The sequence below is a fragment of the Thamnophis elegans genome, chromosome 4 (assembly GCF_009769535.1).
Source record: "Thamnophis elegans isolate rThaEle1 chromosome 4, rThaEle1.pri, whole genome shotgun sequence".
NCBI lineage: Eukaryota > Metazoa > Chordata > Lepidosauria > Squamata > Colubridae > Thamnophis > Thamnophis elegans.
Genome location: NC_045544.1, coordinates 133585491 through 133606254, shown reverse-complemented (window position 1 = coordinate 133606254; position 20764 = coordinate 133585491). Strand labels below are relative to the sequence as shown.

The window sequence follows — 20764 nt, the reverse complement described above, 5'->3', positions numbered from 1 at the left end:
CCCCTGAAAATAAGCCCTCCCCGAAAATATTGCAACGCAGCAGCAGCCATGAGGTGATCACGCTGGCCGCCTCCTGCACCTCAAAAATAATAAGACCTCCCTGAATATAAGGCCAAGTGCTTATTTCGGGGGTCAAAAGAGAATAAGACCCTGTCTTGTTTCCGGGGAAACACGGTAATGCAATGTGTGTGCAACCCCACCTGTTTGCCCGCCCCTCCGCGCATGCACACATGACCCCACCGTGTGCACCCTGCCCTGTGCATGCAGCCCCCTCTGCACTCCCTCCCCCCGTGCATGCACCCCGCCCACCCCCTCGCTTAATTTCGGCTTCCAGGTTGGTGCAGGAAGCTTTCCGGGCCCAAAAGGGAGCGTGGGGCGGCCTTACATGGCACCCAATTTTGGGCCTGGAAGGCCTCCTGTTTCCAGCATTGCCGCACGCACAAAGGCTAGCTGATCATCACATGCGCATGCGCACCAAAAATCCGGAAGAACACCGCATGTGCCAGGTGACATGGCTCCGCATGCCTCTGCGGGGAAGCGTGCCATAGGTTCGTCATCATGGATGTAGGATCTCCTGCCTGAGCAGTGGGTTGGACTAGAAGGCCTCCAAGGTCCCTTCCAGCTCTATATTTCTACTAATCTGTTAAATAAACGTATGTAGACTCCAATTTCCAGAACTCAGGCTGAGGAATTCTGGGAGTTGAAGTCCACCCATCTTAAAAGCTGTTGAGATTGAGTGACAAATGGTAGGTCTGCTCTGGAGCCAGCAGTTCCACCCCATGGCTTTAAATCTGAAATGAGTCATGACTACAGATCGATCACACCCTTTTTAAACTCCTAGGTACAACTCTCGGTTATATTTCAAATGGTTTGCTAAAGAGTGTGAAATACCGTATTTTTCAGAGTATAAGACGCATCCTTTTCCCTCAAAGAAGAGGCTGAAAATCTGGGTGCGTCTTATACACTGAAAACAGTGTATAAGACACACCCAGTGTTTTCTCTGGTCTTTTTCTGTGTGACCGATATACCCTGCATTCATACCCTGTATTCAGAAATATTTATAAATTTTTTTAAAAAAGAAAAGAAATTGTAGCGCCCAAGAGCATCACTTACAATGAGCATTGTCACAAGCAGGTTCTTCTTGGTCACCTGGGCGTGGGAAAAGATGTAGTTGAGCACAGTGTTCATATCATTTTTGTTCTCCTCTCGAAGAGCAAAGACGCACTTATCATAGTGACCTGCAATCAGAAAGCCAAATATGACATTTATTAAATGAGAGATGCTCGATTCTAAGAAGGGTGGCATGATGGTTAGGATGCTGGTGTCAGCGTTCCGAGTAACGCATCGGCCAAATGCAGAACTGCGAGGCAGATAAGATTCTTCCAAGAACATGTTTATTGAATACATCATATCGGCACAGCCAGTGAAAACCAACTCTGAAAGTTCGCACAGTTTTCCCCTAATTAAAAGAGCAAATAATTTCTCCGCCGCCCCCCGTCCCAGGTGTCACTGGTCATTGTCCAATGAAAGCAGCTGGGAGGCTGCTTGGTCACTCCTCTCCTCATTCACTTGCCACCTGTTGCAATGACCTTGGTTCCCACAAGAAAATTTTTTGTTTTGACTGGTAAGGTAAAGGTAAAGTTTCCCCTTGCACATGCGTGCTAGTCATTCCTGACTCTAGGGGGCGGTGCTCATCTCCGTTTCAAAGTCAAAGCACCAGCGCTGTCCGAAGACGTCTCCGTGGTCATGTGGCCGGCATGACTAAACGTCAAAGGCGCACGAAACACTGTTGCCTTCCCACCAAAGGTGGTCCCTATTTTTCTACTTGCATCTTTTACATCAGTGTTTCTCAACCTTGGCGACTTTAAGTCCTGTGGACTTCAACTCCCAGAATTCCCCAGCCAGCTGGGAATTCTGGGAGTTGAAGTCCACAGGACTTAAAGTCGCCAAGGTTGAGAAACACTGTTTTACATGCTTTCAAACTGCTAGATTGGCAGAAGCTGAAGCAAGTAACAGGAGCTCATTCTGTTAAGCAGCACTAGGGATTCAAGCCGCTGAATCAGAATGGAAAGAAAGGAAGGGAGGGAGGAAAGGAAGGAAGGAAGGAAGGAAGGAAGGAAGGAAGGAAAAGATAGATGTATGTAGGGAGGGAGGAAGGAAAAGATAGATTTAGGGAGAGTGGGAGGGCAGATAGGAAGAAAGGATGGAAAGGCAGAAAGGAAAGAAGGAAAGAAGGAAGGAAGGAAGGAAGGAAGGAAAAGAGATGTAGGGAAGGAGAGAGGAAGGAAGGAAAAGTTAGATGTAGGGAGGGAAGGAAGAAAGGGCAGGCAGGCAGGCAGGCAGGCAGGCAGGCAGGCAGGCAGGCAGGCAGGCAGGCAGGCAGGCAGGCAGGCAGGCAGGAAGGAAGGAAGGAAGGAAGGAAGGAAGGAAGGAAGGAAGGAAAAGTTACACATAGGGAGGGAGGGAGGGCAGATAGGAAGGAAGGATGGAAAGACAGAAAGGGGGAAGGAAAAGAGATGTAGGGAGGGAGAGAGGGAAGAAAGGAAGGATGGAAAGACAGGAAGGGAGGGAAGGAAGGAAGGAAGGAAGGAAGGAAGGAAGGAAGGAAAAGTTAGATGTAGTGAAGGAGGGAGGGAAGGGAGGGCAGATAGGAAGGAAGGATGGAAAGATAGAAAGGAAGGAAGGAAAAGAGATGTAGGGAGGGAAGGAGGGAGGAAGGAAGGAAGGAAGGAAGGAAGGAAGGAAGGAAGGAAGGAAGGAAGGAAGGAAGGAAAAGATGAATGGTGAAGGTGGAGTAAGGGAGCAAGGAAGGAGTTAGTATTCATGGCTCATGCGAGCAGCATTGAAGAACTAACCGAAACAGGTTGGATGGGGAGGCAGAGATGGATCCATGAAATTGAAGCAAAACACTTGCAATGCTGTTGAAGGGCTAATAGGGGGAGGGAAGGGCTGGCCATTCCAACTGCTGTTACCCAGGGTCAAGGGTCATGGGAAATCAGCTCTAAAAGCTCTCCCCCTAGACTACGGTTAACCAGCCTGCCTGACACTCCTGGTGAAAGTCAACCCTCCGTTAGAAAAGAACAATTTCAATCAGTTGGCAGAGCCTCTTTGGGTTGACATCCCAGGACAAGGCTGCCACCTGGTGGCGAGAATGATTACAGCTGCTTCTTCCTTCCTGTTGTCAGGTCCCTCCTCCCAACCGCCCTGGTTCGAAAATGCAAACGCTGAAACGGAGATGACCCACCGTGTTGGAACTGTGTTTCCACCTTCAGGTACTGCCGAAGCAAATCCATCACGACTGCCTTCATGTGACCTCGGATGCCGCTTCGGTATCTGGAAAAGAGAGAGACCCCCTCCGATGAAAACGCCGACGCGGATCATCCTCGACATCATGGTTGAGTTGTAAACACACTTGCTGGATTCGTCTAGTGCAGGGGTCTCCAACCTTGGCCTCTTTATGACTTGTGGGCTTCAACTCCCAGAATTCCTCTTCTGGAGACAATGGATCCCCCCCCCAGCCCCGCTCGGGCCACCACAGGTGCCCCCAACACGAGTTATGTCAAGCTGGCCACGCCCACCCTGGCCATACCCACCCAGGCTACAGTGGTGGGATTCAAATAATTTAACAACCGGTTCTCTGCCCTAATGACCAGCTGGGTGTGCGCGGCTCGGTGGTCATGTGACTGGTTGGGCGTGGCCAACTCAATGTCACTCACATCGATGGGCGCTTCGCCTTAGCTGTTACAATGTAATAAGGGTTAACCGGAGAGGCAATTTCTGTAAACAGGGCAATAAAGGCTATTTCTTTTTTCTCAATATATTTTAGACGGTGTTTGTTAAAAATCTATACCGTGTACGGGCTCTGGGAAGTCGGGGGGGGGGGAGGGAGGTGGGGTGTTGGGGGGGAGGGGGGGAGGGAGGGATATATACTATGTGTTAGATTTCAATGTAATGCGACTTCACATGTATACTGTTTCTCTTTAATTTCTCTGTAAAAATAGGACAAGTTGAGTAATTGACATATAGTGGAAATACTATATACTAGGGGAGGAGGAGTGGGATAGAAGAAAGATGGGTAGAGAGGGCGGGAGAGAGGATGGGAGGGAGGGTGAGAAGGAAGGGAGGGAGTGGATCGGGAGAGAGGAGTGGTAGAGGGGGAGGGGAAGTAGGGTAGAAGGGAATGATGGAGGGAAGATAGAAAGTTGGAGGGGGGTGGAAGAAAGAGATGTATGGAGAGTGGAAGAGGTATATTGGGTTTCTATTTTTTGGGGTATTGTTGACAAGAGGAACTGCTGTGATTATTGTTTAATGTTGTATGGCCCCGGCTATGCACAGTATATATGTGAGTGTATGAAAATGAAAAAATGGAAAATAAAAACCTTTTCAATGAAAAGATTAGGCTAGAAACAACACCAGAATGTTTCCTTCCTGCCTTCCTTACAGGATTAGCCCTGTAAAGTGGGAAAAAATCAAAAGGAGATTTCTTCTAACAACTGCTTCTCTGAACTGCTTAGAAAGTTAACAACTGGTTCTCCCGAATAGGTGCGAATTGGCTGAATCCCACCACTGCCTGGCTACGACCACCCAGTCCCTCCGAGGTCAAACACACCTCTGATGCGGCCTTCAATGAAATTGAGTTTGACAGCCCTGCACTAGATCAGCAGTCTCCAACTTTGGCCACTTAAGAGATCTTTGGGCTCTCCCACTCAGATTTTGCCAAAGATCATTTCTGTGATCCACACTCACCTTTGAACCAGCTGCACAATACTCTGAGTGTTCATGAAGAAAACCTCACGCTCCGATTTGCGGTTTAAGGTGGCTGCATGGCTGTCCAGGATGTTGGCAATCTACAGGTAAGAAAAGTTGCAAACTGGGATTGACACCCTCAAAGTTTTGGGCTTGACCGAAAAGGAGGAATGGGGGGAATGGACACACACCAGACAGAATCCGACACCTCATACCAAAATTTAGGCAAACGTGGCTTTCTTTATTTTTTTTTTTGAAAGAGCAAACTTCTCACTAAGTTGCAAAAATAGGCTGGCCTAATTTCTAAAATTAAGCTCATAGACAGAGAAGATTTTGAGGAGAAAAAGTTTTGCTACCCTGTTTCCCTGAAAATAAGACCTCTCCAGATAATAAGACCAATTGGGCTTTTGAGCGCATGCGCTAAATAAGCCCTCCCCCGAAAATATTGCAACGTAGCAGCAGCCATGAGGTGACTCCATCTAGCCACCTCCTGCACCTCAATAATAATAAGTTGTTAGTTGTCAGTTGCGAAGTCGTGTCCGACCCATCGTGACCTTATGGACAAGATTCCTCCAGGCCTTCCTGTCCTCCACCATCCTCTGGAGTCCATTTAAGCTCTCGCCGACTGCTTCGGTGACTCCATCCAGCCACCTCCTTCTCTGTCGTCCCCTTCTTCTTCTGTCCTCCATTTTTCCCAGCATCAGGCTCTTCTCCAGGGAGCCCTTCCTCAAAAATAATAAGACCTCCCCGAAGATAAGGCCAAGCGCTTATTTTGGGGGGATCAAAAGAAAATATGACCCTGTCTTATTTTGGGGAAAACATGGTAGATTCCTTTTGACCTGCTTATAGGTACAGGTAATCCTCGACTTACAACAGTTCATTTAGTGACTGTTCAAAGTTATAACGGCACTGAAAAAAGTGACTTTCGACCATTGAAGAGTCCCAGGGCCATGTGACCACTATTTATGACCTTCTAGCAAGGAAAGCCAGATTCACTTAACCACTGAACCACTTCACTTACTAACTGACCTACTTGACAATTGCGACAAGAAAGGTCGTAAAATGGGACAAAGCACACTTAACTGTCTCACTTAACAAAAGAAATTTGGGGCTTAATTGTGGTCATAAGGTGAGGATTGCCTGTAGTCCTTGTTTATCAACACAATCGGGACAGGTCCTGGAGGCTGGGGAAGGCTCGGACAAGGGCTCTGTGTAGGAGACAGAGACGAGGCCAAGGCCATCTGGCAGTGATCAGGTGCCTACAGAGCAAGACAGCAGTGAGGCAGAGGAACAGCTGGAGCCTGTTCCCCGTGTGCGCATGCGCAGAGCTGCCAGGAGAAAAGAACAACTCAGAAACCAGGGTCGACTTGGGAGTAAAGTCACAAGTGGAAGGTGATTGGCCCCTCCCATAGGAAAAAAAAGAGGAGCGAAAGGGGAGGGGGCTTTTGCAGGAAAAAAATTGTTCATTCGTTCGTTAGATTCATTTCAGGAGTGTGAAGATCTGTCCAGTGAATCTCAGAGACTCTGTGCTTAGTCTTCCCTTGCACAGCACCTCATTTGGAAAATATTTACATGGCAGCATTCTAAGCTAGATAAGGTCTGTAGTCATAAATATTCCTTTGAAAGACTGTTTTCCAGGCCTTTGCTGAATATGAATGAGAGGAATTCACATTTGCTTAATAAACGGGGTTTTGTCGGAACCAGGACTCTGCCTCGTGCTTTTTGGGGAAGCCTGGGTCAGAACACTGATCTGATTTCAGATTTCCTTGGCACCGCTTGGCAAACCTGCTAGGCTTGCTAAATGAGGCAGTCACTAAACAAGGACTAGCTATTCCGGTAGTCCTCCTTTACTGACAGTAATGAAGACTGGAAATGCCAGCACTAAGCAACATGGGAGTTTACTTCTATTTTCAAGCACAAAAAAACCCCTCCAAAGCAACAATGGATTCATGCAATGTCTACTGCATTTGTTTATCAACGGTCGCAAAAAAAGATTGCAAAATCAGGCAGTCACCTAGTGACCCACTTTATGACTCTCACAATGAGGGGCACAATTACAGTTGTAAGTTGAGGGCTACCTTTCTAGGACTACCCAGAAATTTCTCAAATTTCTTTCATGGCGAGTCTGTTAAGATGGGAATCTCTGAATAATCTGAAATGTTTCTTCCCAAATTTCTTGCAACCCAGACTGAACTGCTGAGACTAGCGGCCAACAACCTCACCTTCTTACCCTTCCTTGTTCAGGATTGTTCTCCCTTCCGTTCCTTCTCCCGGAATGGGACAATTAACTGTGGCCAACTCGTTACAACTTGCAGTGGGACGATTCAATTTGATTATTTAAAACTAGCTGAATACTGATACTTTGCTACGAAACTATGTGATCGGGCTTGATAAATTGACACTTAAAGCTTGAAAATGAATGAGAAAATAATGGAAAGTTAATTCCAACTGGCAGTTGGAACAGAGTTCTTTTCAGGTGGGGGGGAGGGGTAGAATGTCTAAACTTCCAGCTCGCAGCCCGGATAAGTCATGCGCTGGCCACGCCCACGGCCAGTCTAGCGAAGGGGTAGAGCATGTTAATAATAGGCAACTGGCAGTTGGAACAGAGTTCCTTTCAGGTGGGGAGAGGGAGTAGAATGTCTAACTCCTTAGCATCAGAGCGTGTTAATATAATGATGTATAAGAAATACTGGTGATCTGATGGTCATTTCAAAAATTCCTTTCTTAGTGAGCACCTAGAAGCCAAGAGCAAACATACGTGCCGAATTTCAAGTTTGTAGGTTTTACAATTCTGGAGATTTCATGATGAATGAGTGGTATTTGGCTTTCAGATAGATAGATAGATAGATGATAGATAGATAGATAGATAGATAGATAGATAGATAGATAGATAGATAGATAGATAGATAGATAGATAGATAGATAGAGACAGACAGACAGACAGACAGACAGAGACAGAGACAGACAGACAGACAGACAGACAGACAGACAGACATAGAGATAGAGATAGAGATAGAGAGATACAGATACAGATACAGATAGAGACAGACATAGAGACAAACAGAGATAGAGATAGAGATAGAGATAGAGATAGAGATAGAGATAGAGATAGAGAGATACAGATACAGATACAGATAGAGACAGACATAGAGACAAACATAGAGATAGAGATAGAGATAGAGATAGAGATAGAGATAGAGATAGAGATAGAGATAGATAAGTGCATTTTAATTTTTGGCATTCACATTTCATTCTGTCCCTCTTTTGCATCCTTTCTTTAATGATTCTATTCCAACATGTTTTGATATTAGTGTTTGATTGTCCAGCGGTGAGTTGTCCCGCACTGAATTGGCAACACGAGTTGGCCCGCAGCGAGTTGTCCTATCCAGAGCCTCCTTCCTCCCCCTCCTCCCCATCTCTGACAATCAAGGATATTCTTCGTCCATCTAACCTCTCTCGAGTCAATTTCATCTCCGTTTCAACCCAGATCACAGGCAAAACTTTCCTTACCTGCTGGCTGGGAAACTGGCAGAGGACAGATGTGATGTTACTTGCATACTGTGCTATTTCTTTTTTGATGGATTTTTCCACATTGGGAGGGATCCGTCCGGAGACGCTGGTCATGATATCCTGGAGCTCCAATAGAGGCAAGGATGGATCCCGGAGAGTCTTCATTAACCGTTCAACCCAGTTCTTCACCTGAGTTAGAGATGGAGTTGAAAGTAAGTCAAAACAACAGGTACATAAGTTTGTTTTCTAGAAGGAGGGAGGGAGGGAGGATGGGTGAAAGAAGCAAAGGGAGGGAGAGAGGGAGAAAGGGTAAAAGGAAGGAAGGAGTGAAAGAAACAAAGGGAGGGAGAGAGGAAGGGAGAAAGGGGAAAAGGCAGGAAGGAAGGAAGGAAGGAAGGGAGGGAGGGAGGGAGGGAGGGAGGGAAGGAGGGAGAGAGGGGGGAGGGAGGAGTGAAAGAAGCAAAGGGAGGGAGAGAAGAAAAAAGGGGGAAAGGAAGGAAGAAAGGAAGGGGTGAAAGAAACAAAGGGAGGAAGAGAGGAAGAGAGGAAGAGGAAAGGGGATGAAGGAGTGAAAGAAACAAAGGGTGGGAGAGTAATATAGAGGGGAAAAAGGAAGGAAGGAAGGAAGGAAGGAAGGAAGGAAGGAAGGAAGGAAGGAAGGAAGGAAGGAAGGAAGGAAGGAAGAGCAACATTCACCTAGGGCAGTGTTTCTCAACCTTGATAACTTTCAGATGTATGGACTTCAACTCCCAGAATACTTCAGTCAGCATACTGTATTCTGGGAGTTTGAGTCCACACATTTAAAAGCTGCTAAGATTGAGAAACCCTGACCTTGGGTCATGTTCTCCAGATGTGCTAGAACTAAACATGCAGCGTTAATTGGCTGGGACTTCTTTGAACTTCTAACACCTCTGGAAGCCCACCAGAGTGGAAATACTGGCATAAGGGATTAAGATAGCAATAGCACTTAAGACTTATATACTGCTTAACAATGCTTCACAGCCCTCTCTAAGCGGTTTTATAGAGTCAGCATATTGCCCCCAACAATCCGGGTCCTCATTTTACCCACCTCGGAAGGATGGAAGGCTGAGTCGGCCTTCAGCCAATGAGACTTGAACTGTCGGCAGCGGGCAAAGTTAGCCTGCAATACTACATTCCAACCACTGCGCCACCATGCCTCTTAGAATATGGTTTCTATGCCAACAGGAGGGGGCAAAAGAAAGCAACAGACACTACCTTGGCGGTGAAATAGGGATCTGGAAGGCAGTATCCGTTCATCACATTGAGTAGGTTGTCGAAGACATAATGGAAGATCCGATGAAGCTTCTCACCCCGCAGGGCTGTGCTCTGGATTTGGGGCAAGGTTCCCATATGGAGGTCGGCCTTGAGAGGACAAGAAAAAGACAAGCTAGTCAGCGCTGTGAGTCTTGTACCCATCCAATCATCTGCTTTATCTCAAAAGGGATCACTTTCTCAGATCTTCTGAGCTGAAGCTTCTTTCTCAAACTCAACAGTTCCACCAAAGGTTGACCCTCCTTTTCGAAGTTAGGTGGACCTCAAAAAAAGGTACTGTATTTTTCAGACTATAAGACGCACCGTTTTCCCTCAAAAAAGAGGCTGAAAAACCGGGTGCGTCTTATACACTGAATACAGCGTTTTTTGCCTCCTGAAACCCCGCCCCTTTTACCAAAATGGCCGTGCAGAGCCTTTAGGAGGCTTTCAGAGAGCTTCTGGGGGCTGGGGAGGGCAGAAATGAGCAAAAAACAGGCTGTTTTGTTGCTCAATTTTGCCCCCCCTCCAGCCCCCAGGAGCGCTCTATAAGCCTCCTAAAGGCTATTCATGACTTTTTTAAAAAAACAAAACGGGCCCGTTTTTGCAAAAAACTGGCCGTTTTGGGGAGGTTTGCAGAGTGCAAAAACTTTTTTTTTATTTTGCCTCTTTAAAACCCTGGTGCGCCTTATACTCTGAAAAATACGGTATTTATGATCTGGATTTGAAGTCCCAATAGCTGCCACCACCACCACCCCATCCACCCCGGCAGTCATATGATCCCCATTTTGGTCATTCCACACCCAGTCCACATTTAAGGCCATTTGCAGAGTCCTGCAGTCACATGTCTGTAATGTTTTTTGCTGGAAACTGGCGTCAAGATTCCAGTTTTCAGCCAAAATTCACCTCACAGTGAAAATGCTGCTTGTGATCACTTTGTGCAAGTTTCTTGCAGCAGCTTATAAGGGTGTCCATGGTTTCTTCAGCTGTTGTTGTTGTTTATTATCGTGTTTCCTCAAAAATAAGACAGGGTCTTATATAAGCACTTGGCCTTTTTTTCAAGGAGGTCTTATTATTTTTGAGGTGCAGGAGCCGGCGAGCGTGGTCACCTCATGGCTGCTGCTGTGTTGCAATATTTTCGGGGAGGGCTTATTCTCAGGGGATGCGCTCAAAAGCCCAATTGGGCTTATTAACCAGGGAGGTCTTATTTTCAGGGAAATAGGATATTGTTGTCGTTGTTGTTGTTATCCACCCATCATGCCATGGGGCTACTCATGTACATATTACTGTATGAGGTGGCTCATAAGACCTTGGAACCATTTCTCCTTGATCATGACCAAGAATTTTTGGGCCCAATAAGTAGCCCTAGCTTCTCGCTCCGTGATGGCAAACCTATGGCACGTGTGCCACAGGTGGCACGTGGAGCCATTTCTGAGGACACGTGAGGCGTTGCCCTGTCAGCTCCAGCACGCATGCACACACTGGCCAGCTGATTTTTGGCCTTGATTTTTGGCCGTTTTTCACCCTCCGGAGGCTTCCCTGAGGCCTCCGGAGGGTGAAAAACGACCCAATGCGCAAACTGGAAGTCGTTCCCAAACTTCCGGTTTCAATGTTGGTCATTTTCCCCCCTTTCCCAGGCTCCTAGAAAGCCTCTGGAGCCTGGGGAGAGAGAAAAACGGACCTACGGGCCCATCGGAAGACAGAAAATGGGCTGTTTCTGGCCTCCGGAGGGCCTCTGGTTGGGGTGAGAGAGGCCGTTTTTGCCCTCCCAAGGCTCCAAGGAAGCCATGCAAGCATGCGCAGGGCAGTGGGCGGGGGGTGTCACACGCACAGGGGAATTAAATAATGGGGGTGGCCACACACACGCACACAATAGCGCACACACGGCGTGCTTTTGGCACCCGAGGCGAAAAGGGTTAGGCAACACTGTTCTAGCTGATCCTTCCCAATCTCTAAAAGCTAACCGAGTTTAGATCTGGCTGGTGCTTGGATGGGAGACCACCAGGAGATCACAACACTCTAGGTCAGAGTGGAAAAGGCATCCCTTCCCTGACCCGCCCCCCGCCGAACAAGACCCAAAACAGCAACAGCAGATGTCCCCAGAAGCCAACCCCAATTTTTTTTTTTTTTTGTTTAGCTTAAATCTGTGTGAAGAATTAGTCCTTGATGCTAAGCCTCCAAATTTACCTGTTGAACTCTGCTCGGGTCATCCAGCTGCATTTTAGCAATGATACATCCTGGCTCAAGGGCCGCTCCCGAACGTTTCACATAATGGATGCAGCCCGATTCTGCCGCTGTGAGTGTCATCACCATCTTCATCACCTGAAAACAGCGGTAGGACAGGTTAAGCAAGGGAGTTCTCGGAGTTTTCGCCTCCCTGCATCCCTTTGCCCTGCTGAGGTCCAGCTGCTTTTGTAATTTTCGTGTTTCCTCTTAACATACCGTATTTTTTCGGACTATAAGACGCACCTTTTTCCCTCAAAAAAGAGGCTGAAAATCTGGGTGCGTCTTATACACTGAATACAGCATTTTTTGCCTCCCGAAACCCCACCCACTTCACTAAAAGGGTCATGCAGAGCCTTATGGAGGCTTTCAGAAAGCTCCTGGGGGCTGGGGAGGGCAGGAATGAGCAAAAAAAGGGCTGTTTTTTGCTCAATTTTGCCCCCCCCCCCCAGCCCCCAGGAGCACTCTATAAGCCTCCTAAAGGCTAGGCATGCAATTTTTTCTGACATAAAACAGGCCCATTTTCACAAAAAATGGACTGTTTTTGCTCATTTTTTGCAGGGGGGCACCTCCCCAGAACCCTCTAAAGCCTCCTAAAGGCTATTCATCCCCTTTTTTTGAAAAACAAACAAACCATGGGGCTGTTTTTGTGAAAAACAGACCGTTTGGGGGAGGTTTGCAGAGTACAAAAACTTTTTTTTTAATTGCCTCTACAAAACCTTGGTGCGTCTTATACTCCGGTGCGTCTTATACTCCGAAAAATACGGTATTTCACAGAGCCAGTATTAGGCTTCATTTAAGCAAGAAGAGTAGGGATAAATGTAGGAAACTCCTTAAAAGGCATAGCCATGCTTGGAGCTGGTTGTGTTGTGGCCTGTCGGTTGCTGGCCCCTCTGGCAGACGAATCAGATGAGGAGGCAGCGTGGGAGTCCCAGCCAGTATCAAGGCAACCTGAGAACTCCGAGGGGGAAGAGGTCCTAGCTATGGCCATAAGTCGAGGACTACCTGTATTCTGAAACTTTTCCTCTTTACCCCATCCAGTTCAGGACTGCCTGCATAGTCTCTTGTTCTGGGACTTCGACTCTAGAAAGTGCTGCCCCCCCCCCCCCCGCCCACCTCCCTTCTTCAGGCTGCAATTCCATTGCACAGAACGCAAGGAAAATATCTGAGATTAGAAATCTGGGAAAATAGACTAAAATGTGCATACCAGCCGGGGGCAGTTTGGTATCAGAAATTGAATACATCAGAAATGTATTAGTTTGTAATGGGATGATGAATATCTCCCTTTGCCCCTTTTCAACAGATACTTTTAATCTGTTAAGTCAAGGTGTCTGCGATGACACATTCTGAATACAATCACGTATAAGTTTGAATGAATATATTTTATTTATTTGGGGGTCCTTATCGTGCCTTTGTGCCTTTACAAAACACTTTAAATGGGGGGGGGGAGGGGGAAGAGACAGGAAATCCAAGGTGCTCCTTAATAGATTCAATCCATATACAAATAGAAGAGTTAAGAAGGAGGAGGAGGAGGAGGAGGAGGAGGAGGAGGAGGAGGAGGAGGAGAAGAAGAAGAAGAAGAAGAAGAAGAAGAAGAAGAAGAAGAAGAAGAAGAAGAAGAAGAAGAAAAAACAACAACACACATGGGGCGTTTATAAGCATTTGCATTAAAAAGTTAATCAGTTTCTCAGTTTTGCTTTTAATTTTTTTAGGAACAAAATTGATTCCAACCAAAAGGTCAATGGAGATTCTCAGCCATCCAGGTCATGGTTGTCCCAAAGGTGCTTTTCTCAAGAGGCAACTGGACTTTCTTGTTGTTGTTTTTTTTCCCTTTTGAAGATGTTTTGCTTCTCATCCAGAAAGCTTCTTCAGTCCTGACTGGATGATGCAGAATGGAAGGATTCATATTCCTGGCAGCTTTTAGAGAATCGTTAAGGCTAGGAGGTTTATCTGTGTTTATCTCAGGGTCACTTGAGTAGTGTAAATTGCCTCCATGACTCTCTCAAAGGATGCAAATGACCAGCTGTCTGCAAGGAATATAAATCCTTCCATCATCCAGTCAGAGCCGAAGAAGCTTCTTGGATGAGAAACACAATGTTTTCAAACAAAAGAAAAAAGAAAAAAGAAAGAAGAAAGAAGAAAGAAAGAAAGAAAGAAAGAAAGAAAGAAAGAAAGAAAGAAAGAAAGAAAGAAAGAGGGTGAGAAGAGGAGGGGAGAGAAGAGAAGAGAAGAGAAAATTCAGCCTCTTGAAAAAGCACTTTTGGGACATTCAATCCAAAATCAATCTCACTCTGATTAAAAGAGAGATTGAACGAGTACACAGAGGGAAACTGTTTCTGCTTGTGAGTGTGTGATTGTGTTAGCTCTCCTTAACACAAGGTCTTCCCAAGAAGGCCAGTCTGACAGGCTCACAAACTTTTCTTTTTACCTCGATTTCACCAAAGCACTGTCCAGCAAAGACGTGACCGCCATCTTCCACCACATACTGGATGAGTTTCCCGGCTGAGGGGGATCGCAGAATCGATGGGTCGTTTTCCTTCTCAAACACACAGGTTTTATTGCCAATGGTGATGCGATACCTAAGCAGGAGAGAAAAACCAAAATGGTCTGTATATAAAATTTGTATTTATTTATTGAGAAAATTGAAAATCAGAACTGAGGAGGGGATAAGCAGCCCGGGAAAACCAAGGGAAATCATCAAAAGTCTTAAAAAGCGAACGTTTTAGACATGGGATGCGACACCTGGAAAAATATGGCATATTTCACTTAATCTTCCAAGGAAAGACTGAGGGCAAACGAGGTGCAGGCAGAAGAAGAACATCGTGGATTCAAAATCTAAGGGGCTGGCTTGGACAAAGTTCAGCAGCCCTTTTTCTGCAGCTGATGATAAAAATAGGATTGGCAACGTCCAATGATGGATATGGAAGAAGAAGAAGAAGAAGAAGAAGGAGAAGGAGAAGGAGAAGGAGAAGGAAGAAGGAAGAAGGAAGAAGGAAGAAGGAAGAAGGAAGAAGGAAGAAAGAAGAAGGAAGAAGGAAGAAGGAAGAAAGAAGAAGAAAGAAGAAGAAAGAAGAAGAAAGAAGATAAATTAGCCGCAAAGCATTGGAGACACATGCTGGGTGTGTGTGTGTGTGTGTCTGTGTGTGTCTGTGTGTCTGTCTGTCTTTGTGGGCAAAGGCTGGGAGGGGGGTGCAACACGGGAGGCTCCCCGCAGTTCCTTGTCTCGCCCGCTGCCCTGAGCCGGAAGATGGAGGCACTGCAGGGCGTGGCTGGGAGCGTACTACTTTGCCCTCCCACTTGGGGGAAAAAAACATCTTAGGGACAACCTGGATGACCGAGAATCCTTATAGACATCCCTCATCCTAGCCTTCCTTTCTGATGCCTCCTAGCCGTGCTTGCTTTCCATCCCTTGTGGTGGCCACTCTTCCAAAGCCATGATAGTGGAGCAGTGGTGGATTCCGGATCCCGTTGCAACTGGTACGATTGCAACGGGGCCTGGTGTCCAGCACATGAACGCACGCAGCGCGTGCATGCATCCTTACCTCTTGCGACGCCTCCGGAAGCCTCCACGACACTCCAGCTCCTCTTTAATTTGATATTGAAGGTAAGTATGATGACTGCCCAATTATGGACATTATGAATAATATCCTCTTTTGGTCACACTATATTATATTGGTCACACTTCAAAATATTATGAAGTTGAAGGGCCTTTTGGACTGCCCTCAAAGGTTTTAGGGTCAAACTGATGCAGGAGGGGGTGCAGAGGTAAACCCACCAGTGGCTGGCCAGGTTAGGTGGTCTTAATAGAATGGACCTTATAAATTCATATTAGCTTGGCTTTTCATTCTAGTGCCCTGGAGTTCCAAAGTTGACTTTTAGCTGGAGTGAACTTTCTCTCCAACTTCCTCATAAGTATTAAAAATAGGGCTGAACAGTGTGGCAAGACCCTGTAATGGTGGGGCACAGGAAGCCAGGCGTGGGTGAGAGATAGAACAGAGGTAAAAACTGCTGACAGCTTAAGACATTATAGGAACTTCTCTTTTTTGTATTTCTTCTATGTACTTTGCTGTAACATTCCAAATGAACTTCTGCTTTTCGAAATGTCATGCTTGTCTCGTGTATGGAAACGCCTTGAGAATGCACAGTGTGGAACACGGCATAAAAGTAGCATCCTGGGCAGAGCTCAGGCAGTTCAGATTTTGGTGTGTGAGTACGCTGAACTCGATGCATCAAATAAACCTGTTTCTCTCACCTTCGTGGTCTCAAGTCCTGGTCTTTCGTAAGTAGATTACAAACCTCAATCTGCTGCAACAAAACTTGATTTCATTGAGAGCCACATCAGGGTTGTGTTTCACCTCGGGAGGGCCTGGGTAGGGTGTGGCCATGATGGGGGTGGCCAGCTTGACATCACTCGTGTCAGGGGCGCCTGTGGTGGCCCGAGTGCTCGGCCAGTGAAAGCGGGCTGGCAGGAGTGCACGACAGCTACGGCTTTTTGGCACCAGATAAGAAAGTATTTGGAAGAAATGCTAAATCAAAGGATGGCGTTGAGGCCAGAATTATTTCAACTAGGGATCACAAAAGAAAAACACGGCAAAGGTGGACTATATTTAATGCTGCATATTTTAACGGCGGCAAGACTTGTTTTCGCACAAAAATGGAAAAATAAAGAGACTCCCTCGGAACGAGAAATAATAATTAAGATACTGACGTGCGCAGAAATGGACAGACTGACTCTAGAACTCAAAGACAAGAGTGAGACAGAATATCACGAAATTTGGTACCAATGGTTAGAAATGAGGGGAAAAGTCCGGGACAGAAAAACACAGACAAGTTAAGAATTGGAAAACATGGTATTAAGAATATGTGATAGGTAGGAATTGGATATGTATTTATATGATTAGTAATTATATAAAAGAAAGGATCAATGGATAGGAAATCCGACAGACTACACACACCTATGTAATGGATATAAAATGTTGTAACATCTAATCACTATATGGAAAGGTTTATGCCAGAAATGTGACACTATGTCCAATGTTTTTAATGTTTATCTAATTAAAAAACTTTTTTTAAAAAAAGAAAAGAAAATGGGCTCCCAAGCTCTGTTTTCAGCTGGAATGGCCTCCTCCAAAATTCTGCCAGGAAAAATGGAGCCCACAGCATTTAGCTGTTCCCTTCGTCTGACAACTCTGCGCATGCGCACACTGGGAACAGGCTCCAGCTGTTTGTCTGCTTCATTGGTGTCTGACTCTGAAGGCAGCTGAAAACTGGCATGCGGCTCTGGCCCCTTCTCTGCCTCCGACACAGAGCCCTCATCAGAGCCTTCCCCAGACTCCAGAATTGGGCCATGTTCCTCCCCAACCTCCTCACAGTCCGAATCTGCTGCCAGCTCTGCTGGCGGGTCACAACAGCGACCCTCTGTCAGGAAAAACGCGGCCCTCCTGAGCTCCATTTTTGCTGGCAGAGGCACTGCGGACCAATCCTTCGCTGTTTTCAGGGTGGCCCCGTGGGCCAGATCTGGCCCCTGGGCCTTGAGTTTGACACCCCTGTTTTAGAGGATGACATCCTGGGGTCTGTTCCTCTGCTTGCAAGCCTCCCTTGAAGCATCCAAGGTTACCTGTCCACTTCTTCTTTCATGTAGGTGGTGTAGCTGCTCCCATCATAGGACAACAGGAGACCTCCGTCACTTAGCCGGTGAACGTCAATCTCCACGCAGGAACCGTTCATGATGACAACGTAGGAGTTTGGGGACTGCCGAGCTACCTGTGAGAAAGGGAAGAGCAAGAAGTAAGGGGACATCTCAACCTTCGTAAGCGTTCTGACCGAGGCTTCCCCAACAGCATGAAGCCGAGTCCTCGTCCCGATAAACCCCTTTTATTTAATTGACAGTGAATTCCTCTCCAGCAAAGTCTTTCCTCTCCCACAGTCTTTCAAGATAGTTCACAATTCCCGACCTTTATCAGGATTGGAGAGTGGCCAGGCCCATATCTTTCAGATGCCACAATACTTGGCAAGAATGCAGGAATGAATTAATTGTCTCCTGCAAACTCCACTCCCCTTTCGCTCCTTTTTTATTCCCTATGGGCGGGGCCATTCACTGTCCACCTGTGGCCTTACTCCCAAGTCAACCCTTGTTCCTTAGCTGTTCTCTTTGTCCGGCAACTCTGTGCATGCGCACACCATGGACAGGTTCCAGCTGTTTGTCTGCCTCACTGATGTCTGACTCTGAAGACAGCTGATAACTGGCATATGGCTCTGGCCTCATATCTGCCTCTGACACAGAGTCCTCATCAGAACCTTCCCCAGACTCCAGGAGTGGCCCATGTTCCTCCCCAACCTCCTCATTGTCTGAAATCTGCTGCCAGCTCTGCTGGCCGCTGGCAGGCCACAACATTTAGGATGACTTTGGGTGGCATCTCAGCTTACACCTGAGGAGGGATCTTTCTTCCCAGCCCAAAGCAATTTTCCAAGAGATCATCATGCAGAGATGGCATTATGGCTAAACACTTCCTGCTCCTAGCCATTGTTTTGGTGGACTTCTATGGATAAAATCTCTAACCCTCACAAGCTTCTTCCAAAAAGCTTGATCTTCTTTGGGACAGCTCTTTCATACAAACTTCTTGTTAGGCCTGCAGCCAATTTTTCTTTCGGATCTTTGGCCTGTCACACTTTCTATTATTCTACTAGGCATTTTCTATTGTGGGAAAATGGGAAGGGGGGGACTGTACGGAGTTAGATGATATGTAGCCATAACAAAATACTTTCTAGAAAGCCAAGGTCATCCTTTGTCTTTGCACCTCTGCACCTGGCCGAAAATGGATGGGTGGAACTGCCAGTGGAAGACTGGACCATGTGATGGACTGGTGGATGTGGGGGCAGGATCTGGAACTTTCAACTGGGTTGTGGAAAACCGGGAAGCCTTAACATTTGGGTTTTCCCAGATGTGCCAACATGGCTCTCTTAATAAATTGGAACTTTGAGGAATGCTTTGCCTCGGACTCTGATTTAATATTGGATGCTATTTGGAACGCTGACACTTGTTTCTTCTTCTTCTTCTCGTGGCATATCCATCATTGGACATTGGCAATTATGTTGGTGCTCCTCGTTTGCTACGTAAAAAGCAGGATTATATACAGGCAGTCCCCGACTTATGACTACAACTGAGCCCAGGATTTCTGTGGCTAACCCACACAGTTAATTGAGAGAGTCTTTCTCCGTTTTAACGGCCTTTCTTGGCACAGTTGTTAAGGTGATCACTGCAGTTGTTAAGTTAGTCACACGTTGTTAAGTGAATCTGGCTTCCCCATTGACTTTGCTTGTCAGAAGATTACAATGGGAAAATCGCATGCCCCCGGGACACAGTCATTAAATAGGGGTCCTTTGCCAAGAATCTGAATTTTGATCATGTGACTCTGAGGAATGTGGCGACGGTTGTAAGCGTGGAAAAAAGGTCATTAGTCACTTTTCAGTGCCATAGTAACTTCAAACCATCACGAAATGAATTGTTGTAAGTCAAGCACTACCTATACTCACTCTTATTACGGATTTGCAACATAGGTTTCCTTTACCAATTGTTGTTAGAATTGACATGAACACAAAGTTCTTTGCTTCCCCTGCCACTCTCATCCCTAAGCAGAATAGCAAAGTGGGAAGGGGCTTTAGAGGCCTTCTAGTCCAACCCCCTTCCCAGGCAAGAAACTAATCGTCTCAGACAAATGGTTGCTCAATAGATAATCTTAGCTGGGTATCTGGTGCTACATTACCTTTTTTTAAATATATATTTTATGTATGCATTTTTTCTTTAGTAAACATAAAAACTCAGTATCTACTTGAACAGTGTGTTGTCTGGGTACAGGTAATTTTGAAAAATAATAGTAATAATAACAATAATATTCATAGCTTTGCTAATAATCAACTAATAAAAATAGGTAAAGGTAAAGGTTCCCCTTGCACATATCCACTAGTCGTTCCCGACTCTAGGGGGCGGTGCGCATCTCCGTTTCGAAGCCAAAGAGCCAGCGCTGTTCAAAGACATCTCTGTGGTCATGTGGCCGGCATGACTAAACGTCGAAGGCGCAAAGGTGGTCCCTATTTTTCTACTTGCATTTTTATGTGCTTTCAAACTGCTAGGTTGGCAGAAGCTGGGACAAGTAACGGGAGGTCACTCCATTACACGCCGCCAGGGATTCGAACAACCAAACTGCCAACCTTTCTGATCAACAAGCTCAGCGTCTTAGCCACTGAGCCACTGCATCCCTTTTGAATAAGAAGAATATCTGCTTATCCATACTAATAAACCTTACCTTTAGTACATATTTCTTCCCTTCGTAGATGAGTTCCACGTCCACTATGTTCAACAATGTATGGGCAGGCAAGACTTGACCCCTGGAAGAGAAAAAAATTAATAACAGTACTCCATTTCCTGCCAATAGCTTTGCAAGGAAAGAGTTAGGCTTCTAACAAGGTAAGTGTCAGGCCTGCAGCCATATTTTCTTTCGAATCTTTGGCCTGCCACACTTTCTATTATTCTACTATGCATTTTCTATGGTGGGAAAATGGGAGGGGGATTGTACAGAGTTAGATGCTATGTAGCCATAACAAAATTCTTTCTAGAAAGCCAAGGTCATCCTTTGTTTTTGCATCTCTGTACCTGACCGGAACTGCCAGCATGGCAGTGGGAGATTGGGCCATGTGATGGACTTGTGGGCGTGGGGGCAAGATCTTGAACTTTCAACTGGGTAGGGAAAACCGGGAAGCTTTCAGATTTGGGTTTTCCCAGACGGGTGAAGACGACTCTCTTAAGAAATTTGAACTTTTAGGAATCCTTTGCCCGGACTCTGATTTAATTTTGGATGCTATTTGGAACCCTGATGGTAAGGCTAAAAGGATGCAGGTTTCTACAGGACCTTTATTAATTATAGCACACAAAAGAGGACATCTTCTCCTCCAGGTTATCCTTGCTGAAGGAGGGGAAGTGGATCTCTAAAAGGGAAGAGCCTTTTGGGGAGGGGGGCTC

At 46.2% G+C, this 20764-nt stretch overlaps 1 protein-coding gene across 4 annotated transcripts in view; it reads right to left on the bottom strand.

Annotated features, from left to right (window-relative positions):
- Positions 1-20764, bottom strand: part of ACACA (acetyl-CoA carboxylase alpha) — a 308466-nt gene that overhangs the window by 195162 nt on the left and 92540 nt on the right. For all 4 annotated transcript variants that reach the window (XM_032214921.1, XM_032214922.1, XM_032214923.1 and 1 more), the window contains 9 exons: positions 20052-20133; positions 17366-17511; positions 14177-14327; positions 11713-11847; positions 9493-9639; positions 8257-8445; positions 4747-4847; positions 3245-3333; positions 1114-1238 (listed from right to left, as the gene is read on the bottom strand). In XM_032214921.1, the coding sequence (XP_032070812.1) occupies positions 1114-1238; positions 3245-3333; positions 4747-4847; positions 8257-8445; positions 9493-9639; positions 11713-11847; positions 14177-14327; positions 17366-17511; positions 20052-20133 (1165 nt within the window). The remainder of the gene's footprint in view (positions 1-1113; positions 1239-3244; positions 3334-4746; positions 4848-8256; positions 8446-9492; positions 9640-11712; positions 11848-14176; positions 14328-17365; positions 17512-20051; positions 20134-20764) is intronic.